General features: G+C 44.2%; 1 protein-coding gene across 2 annotated transcripts in view; it reads right to left on the reverse strand.

The window, feature by feature from the left end:
• The window catches only part of LOC139394308 (E3 ubiquitin-protein ligase RBBP6-like), a 47,615-nt gene extending 40,643 nt beyond the window's left edge, over positions 1–6,972 (reverse strand). For both annotated transcript variants that reach the window (XM_071142347.1, XM_071142346.1), the window contains exons 1-2: positions 5,903–6,972; positions 3,029–3,128 (exon numbers count right to left, since the gene is read on the reverse strand). In XM_071142347.1, the coding sequence (XP_070998448.1) occupies positions 3,029–3,128; positions 5,903–6,068 (266 nt within the window). In that variant the 5' untranslated portion in view covers positions 6,069–6,972. The remainder of the gene's footprint in view (positions 1–3,028; positions 3,129–5,902) is intronic.
• Positions 6,973–7,497: the final 525 nt, after the last annotated feature.

The raw sequence follows: 7,497 nt of genomic DNA on the forward strand, positions 1-7,497 counted from the left end.
GTTTTCATTTGAAACATCTTTTCACCCTTTGCTTCTTTATAACAAATGCAGAGCCAGGGACAATCCATGGAAATGTAAAAGTGAGAAGTAGGCATTGGTCTGACGCCGATAAAGGAACTTCACATGAGCATCACAATGCCCACCAACGCATTCCTGCACACAGCGTTGACCTACTACAGTAGCAATTGTTGGGTCTATTGTACATCAAAACAACGTGTATGCAGGTTGCTTAGAATTCAAAAACCTTCTAAAAAAAAAAGGCTAATTCCTACTCTTCAGGGGAATAATGGACTTTACAGTGTCCTGCTATTAAAATGTATTTTCAGTACATTCAGAAAGTATTCAGACCCCTTGACTTCGATATTTTTGTTACGTTACAGCCTTATTCAAAAAATGTATCTATACACAATACCCCATAATGACATCACAACACCCCATAATGACATCACAACACCCCATAATGACATCACAATAACAAAGCAAAAACAGGTTTTAGACATTTTGGTAAAAGTATTAAAAATAAATACTGAAATATAATTTACATAAGCATTCAGAGCCTTTACTCGGTACGTTGATGACGCTACAAGCTTGGCACACCTGTATTTGGGGGAGTTTCTCCCATTCTCCTCTGCAGATCCTCTCACGCTCTGTCAGGTTGGATGGGGAGCGTCACTGCACAGCTATTTTCAGGTCTCTCCAGAGATGTTCGATCGGCTTCAAAGTCTGGGCTCTGGCCGGGCCACTCAAGGACATTCAGAGACTTGTCCCGAAGCCACTTCCGTGTTGTCTTGGCTGTGTGCTTAGGGTCATTGTCCTGTTGGAAGGTGAACCTTCACCCCAGTCTGAGGTCCTGAGCACTCCGATTCAGGTTTTCATCAAGGATCTCTCTGTACTTTGCTCCGTTCATCTTTCCCTCGATCCTGACTAGTCTCCCAGTCCCTGCCGCTGAAAAACATCCCCACAGCATGATGCTGCCACCACCATGCTTCACCGTAGGGATGGTGCCAGGTTTCCTCCAGATGTGATGCTTGGCATTCAGGCCAAAGAGTTCAATCGTGGTTTCAGACCAGAGAACCTTGTATCTCATGGTCTGAGAGTCCTTTAGGTGCCTTTTGGCAAACTCCAAGCAGGCTGTCATGTGCCTTTTACTGAGGAGTGGCTTCTGTCTGGCCTTTCTACCATAAAGGCCTGATTGGTGGAGTGCTGTTGAAATGGTTGTCCTTCTGGAAGGTTCTCCCATCTCCACAGAGGAACTCTGGAGCTCTGTTAGAGTGACCATCAGGTTCTCAGTCACCTCCCTGACCAAGGCCCTTCTCCACCGATTGCTCAGTTTGGCCGGGCAGCCAGCTCTAGGAAGAGTCTTTGGTGGTTCCAAACTTGTTCCATTTCAGAATGATGGAGGCCACTGTGTTCTTGGGGACCTTCAATGCTGCAGAAATGTTTTGGTACCCTTCCCCAGATCTGTCTCTCGACATAATCCTATCTCGGAGCTCTACGGATAATTCCCAATTCCTTCGACCTCATGGCTTGGTTTTTGCTCTGACATGCCCTTCTCCAGGATTGAGACAATGCAAAGATCTGTCTCGGAGCTCTACCGACAATTCCTGCGACCTCGTGGCTTTGTTTTTGCTCTGACATGAACTGTCAAATGTGGGACCTTTATATAGACAGGTGTGTGCCTTTCTAAATCATGTCCAATCAGTTGAATTTACCACAGGTGGACCTCCAATCAAGTTGTAGAAACATCTCAAGGATGATCAATGGAAACAGGATGCTCCTGAGCTCAATTTCAAGTCTCATAGCAAAGGGGTCTGAATAATTATGTAAATATTATTTTTTAATACATTTGCAAATATTTCTAAATACCTGTTTTCGCTTTGTCACAATGGGGCAGATTGTGATGTCACTATGGGGTACTGTGATGTCATTATGGGGTACTGTGATGTCATTATGGGGCAGATTGATGGAGGACAAAAATATTTAATACATTTTAGAACGGGGCTGAAAAGTTTTAAACAAAATGTGGGGAAAATGGGTTTGTATAGTTCCTGATTTTTTTAAATAAATATTTAATTTAACCTTTAATTTAACTAGGCAAGTCAGTTCAGAACAAATTATTATTTACAATGAAGGCCTACCCCCGGGTCAAACCCGGACGACGCTGGGCTAATTGTGCGCCACCCTATGGGACTCCCAATCACGGCCGGATGTGATACAGCCTGGAATCGAACCAGGGACTGTATTGACCCCCCTCTTGCACTGAGACTCAGCGACCTTAGACCACCAGGGAGTCCTCGATGCACTGTGTATATATGTACTCACATGTTATACATCTTGCTTGGTGACTACAGGCTGGGTGACTACAGGCTGGGTTAAGGCCAGGTGACTACAGGCTGGGTTAAGGTCAGGTGACTACAGGCTGGGTGACTACAGGCTGGGTTAAGGCCAGGTGACTACAGGCTGGGTTAAGGTCAGGTGACTACAGGCCAGGTGACTACAGGCTGGGTTAAGGCCAGGTGACTACAGGCTGGGTTAAGGTCAGGTGACTACAGGCCAGGTGACTACAGGCTGGGTTAAGGCCAGGTGACTACAGGCTGGGTTAAGGTCAAGTGACTACAGGCTGGGTTAAGGCCAGGTGACTACAGGCTGGGTTAAGGCCAGGTGACTACAGGCTGGGTTAAGGCCAGGTGACTACAGGCCAGGTGACTACAGGCTGGGTTAAGGCCAGGTGACTACAGGCTGGGTTAAGGCCAGGTGACTACAGGCCAGGTGACTACACTGTGTATATATGTACTCACATGTTATACATCTTGCTTGGTGACTACAGGCTGGGTTAAGGCCAGGTGACTACACTGTGTATATATGTACTCACATGTTATACATCTTGCTTGGTGACTACAGGCTGGGTTAAGGTCAGGTGACTACAGGCCAGGTGACTACAGGCTGGGTTAAGGCCAGGTGACTACAGGCTGGGTTAAGGCCAGGTGACTACAGGCCAGGTGACTACACTGTGTATATATGTACTCACATGTTATACATCTTGCTTGAAGCCTTGACTCCTCCGATGGGTATTCTTCTGATGATGACAGAGGAGTTCTTGGATATCAGGGCCTCGTCGTCTTTGTATTCTACAGATCAGAGACGAGGGAATTACTGGTCTGTCTGTTGGTAGTCCCCCGGTGCGCCATCCCAGATATCTAGTCCCCCGGTGCGCCATCCCAGATATCTAGTCCCCCGGTGCGCCATCCCGGATATCTAGTCCCCCGGTGCGCCATCCCGGATATCTAGTCCCCCGGTGCGCCATCCCGGATATCTAGTCCCCCGGTGCGCCATCCCAGATATCTAGTCCCCCGGTGCGCCATCCCAGATATCTAGTCCCCCGGTGCGCCATCCCAGATATCTAGTCCCCCGGTGCGCCATCCCAGATATCTAGTCCCCCGGTGCGCCATCCCAGATATCTAGTCCCCCGGTGCGCCATCCCAGATATCTAGTCCCCCGGTGCGCCATCCCAGATATCTAGTCCCCCGGTCCACCATCCCAGATATCTAGTCCCCCGGTGCGCCATCCCAGATATCTAGTCCCCCGGTGCGCCATCCCAGATATCTAGTCCCCCGGTGCGCCATCCCAGATATCTAGTTCCCCGGGCGCCATCCTAGATATCTATATCTAATATAAAATCAATCCATCTTATCTATTCAATTTACATATGACGTTTTACATTCATGGTTGTCAGGAAGTGTTTTTAAAGTACACTGGCCTCAACCCCCCCCAAAGAGCAAGCAGTTCACAGTAGAAGGAAGAAACCATAAGAGGAACCAGACTCCCTGACTAGGCCTAACCCCACCATGCCAGCACCCAAGCCAACCACCTGGGCTGAAATAAAGGGGTTTTGTGGATGATGGAACCTTACAGGTAGGGCCAAATAAAATAAAATAAATGCATATAAAATGAACATTTCCCTTCAACGAAACGGCTCAAACCCACTGACCCTCTTCTCTATTCAAGCCCCGTCACAAAAACATATTTACCGGGCCCCATTTGACCAGGAACCACAGTGGTTGTCTGGCTGTCAAGACCTCTTCATTCGAAACGGGTTCCCGACGGTGATTATTGATCCCTGTGGTTGTCACTAGTTTATTGGTGCTTATTGATCCCTGTGGTTGACACTAGTTTATTGGTGCTTATTGATCCCTGTGGTTGTCACTAGTTTATTGGTGCTTATTGATCCCTGTGGTTGACACTAGTTTATTGGTGCTTATTGATCCCTGTGGTTGACACTAGTTTATTGGTGATTATTGATCCCTGTGGTTGACACTAGTTTATTGGTGATTATTGATCCCTGTGGTTGACACTAGTTTATTGGTGATTATTGATCCCTGTGGTTGTCACTAGTTTATTGGTGCTTATTGATCCCTGTGGTTGACACTAGTTTATTGGTGCTTATTGATCCCTGTGGTTGACACTAGTTTATTGGTGCTTATTGATCCCTGTGGTTGTCACTAGTTTATTGGTGCTTATTGATCCCTGTGGTTGACACTAGTTTATTGGTGCTTATTGATCCCTGTGGTTGACACTAGTTTATTGGTGCTTATTGATCCCTGTGGTTGTCACTAGTTTATTGGTGCTTATTGATCCCTGTGGTTGACACTAGTTTATTGGTGCTTATTGATCCCTGTGGTTGACACTAGTTTATTGGTGATTATTGATCCCTGTGGTTGTCACTAGTTTATTGGTGCTTATTGATCCCTGTGGTTGACACTAGTTTATTGGTGCTTATTGATCCCTGTGGTTGACACTAGTTTATTGGTGATTATTGATCCCTGTGGTTGTCACTAGTTTATTGGTGCTTATTGATCCCTGTGGTTGTCACTAGTTTATTGGTGCTTATTGATCCCTGTGGTTGACACTAGTTTATTGGTGATTATTGATCCCTGTGGTTGTCACTAGTTTATTGGTGCTTATTGATCCCTGTGGTTGTCACTAGTTTATTGGTGATTATTGATCCCTGTGGTTGACACTAGTTTATTGGTGCTTATTGATCCCTGTGGTTGACACTAGTTTATTGGTGCTTATTGATCCCTGTGGTTGTCACTAGTTTATTGGTGATTATTGATCCCTGTGGTTGTCACTAGTTTATTGGTGCTTATTGATCCCTGTGGTTGACACTAGTTTATTGGTGCTTATTGATCCCTGTGGTTGTCACTAGTTTATTGGTTGCTTATTGATCCCTGTGGTTGACACTAGTTTATTGGTGCTTATTGATCCCTGTGGTTGTCACTAGTTTATTGGTGCTTATTGATCCCTGTGGTTGACACTAGTTTATTGGTGATTATTGATCCCTGTGGTTGACACTAGCTCACCTTATTTAACGTTAGGATTTCCGTCCAGGCCCCGATATGTGCTGCTTCCCGATGGGGGTTCAGCATCAGCAAACGGCACGGAAAGCCCCTGCATTTGAGCTATAGCTCGTCAACCAACTTACTAGTTAGCTAAGTAAAATAAAAAGCTACCTAGCTGTGATCCGAGGTTGAAGCAGTAACCTGGTTAGTTAGAAAGTAGCTAGTTAGCAGTTAGCAGCAACAGGACAGTCAAACACAACACGTGTGTTTTGTCTGATAAAGTGATGGTAGATCAGGACTATATAGGTGTTACGGGAAGAAAATTATATATATATATTCAACACGAAGAACTCAATAACATGACATTATACATTTCATAAAAGTTTTAAAAATGTCTGATTTGGGGGGGGCTTTCCGTCACTGGACAAATGTGTTCTTAGCTAATAACTAGGTAGCAACAGCTGTCGGCAGCTTTGACATCCCAAGTGATTTAACTTAGTTAAGATAAATAAAAATGTCTTCCTTTAAAAAACAAAACACAGATGATGAAACTACTTTCTTACCTTCTTTAGTTTGTGCGTTGGTGATTTGTAGGCCGCAGTCGACAGCTTTGAGTCTCTCTCGACCCATGATCTGTCTTTTCAGGTCGGCCAGAGTGATGTTCAGGCCATCGAAAGTGACCGTGTCGTAGTTGAGTTTAGATGAGAATTTATAATGTACACAAGACATGGTGGAAACGAAAAGGGACACAGCCGGGTTCACTCGATGTCCCCAGACACCAAACGGATCATATGTAAGAGGGAACTCAACAAGCTGTCCAAAATGACACAGAGCAAGTTCAATGGAGGTCGCTGAGTTTTTAATGTAGCTAAATGTTAATATCTAACGCGTCGGAAGGGGAAGAACAAAAAAAAAACATGCTGATTGTGAGTTGTCAAATGGACTGAAATCACTTGTTTGTTGGTTTGTGTTTTTTTTAAAGAGTTTTGTACCGTAGAAACTGGCCCAAAGCAACACACCGCCTTCCAGAAACATGGTGGGGAAAAAAGCAATTTGACCCGATACCTCAATACATAAAATAAAGATCAACAAAGTGTCCGAGAGCCAAAAGGTAGGAAACTAAGACTAGTAAACAGTAAATAAAATAAAAACGTTACTTGCGTCCTTATTGTCCAAAAAAATAAAAATAAAAATAAATGCGATCACTTAAGAGAGAATCAAGAGTTTGAAAATAAACAAAACACAGAGCAAACACGACGGTATGTAATAGCTAATTTATTCCCTGTGTAAAAGGGGTAGCTAACTAGTTCATGTGAATTAGGTTACAGCAAATAAAGACAAGTCTGGCCTTCTCGTAAAAGCTAACGTGTAGCTAGCTAACAGTTAGCTTGCTTATAGACAAAAAAAAAACCCAAACAAGCTACCTAAGACACTGTCAACTCAAATGACATGAAGACATTAACCGGATACTACAACAAAAACATTAATATTTCAGAAACTATATATATATAGTCATTACATTCCATGCAAATATCTGAATAATGTTGTATTCCTTCCCATTTTGAAGTGTCCAGAAATCAACCAGCTGTGTCGACTTCCCACAGAGACAAGAGGAGAGAGCTGTCATTTTGGCTCGGCGGCCTTTCTGCGCATGCGCAGGAAAAGGGAAAGGCCACGTTCAGAACATCAGTCGCTTTGCTTCCTGCGCAGTCGACTGATGACGCAATCCAACACGTTTCCCCAATGGACAAGGTGTGTGACAATACACACCAACGGGTAAATGCAGAGGGGTCTGTTACTCAGTTATAAGGATTTTTTTTATTTATTTTTTTTAGCATTTTGACAAGGTAAAACCTAAAGATTTTTGAAATTGTTTTAGATGCCATTCCCCTCAGGTGTTGCTCTGTTATTCAGGAAGGTGACCCTCAGAGCCAACCTTCTGTTGACCCTGTTGACTCATCAGTAGGAAAGATTTGTTTCTCTTTTGGTCCATTCAACAACAGAGCGATACGATCCTTGTTTCAGCAGGATGTTGTATCCATACCTTATGTCATGCCTTATGTCATGCCTTATGTCATACCTTATGTCATGCCTTATGTCATGCCTTATGTCATGCCTTATGTCATGCCTTATGTCATGCCTTATGTCATACCTTATG

Source organism: Oncorhynchus clarkii, unplaced genomic scaffold (assembly GCF_045791955.1).
Source record: "Oncorhynchus clarkii lewisi isolate Uvic-CL-2024 unplaced genomic scaffold, UVic_Ocla_1.0 unplaced_contig_11066_pilon_pilon, whole genome shotgun sequence".
Lineage (NCBI taxonomy): Eukaryota > Metazoa > Chordata > Actinopteri > Salmoniformes > Salmonidae > Oncorhynchus > Oncorhynchus clarkii.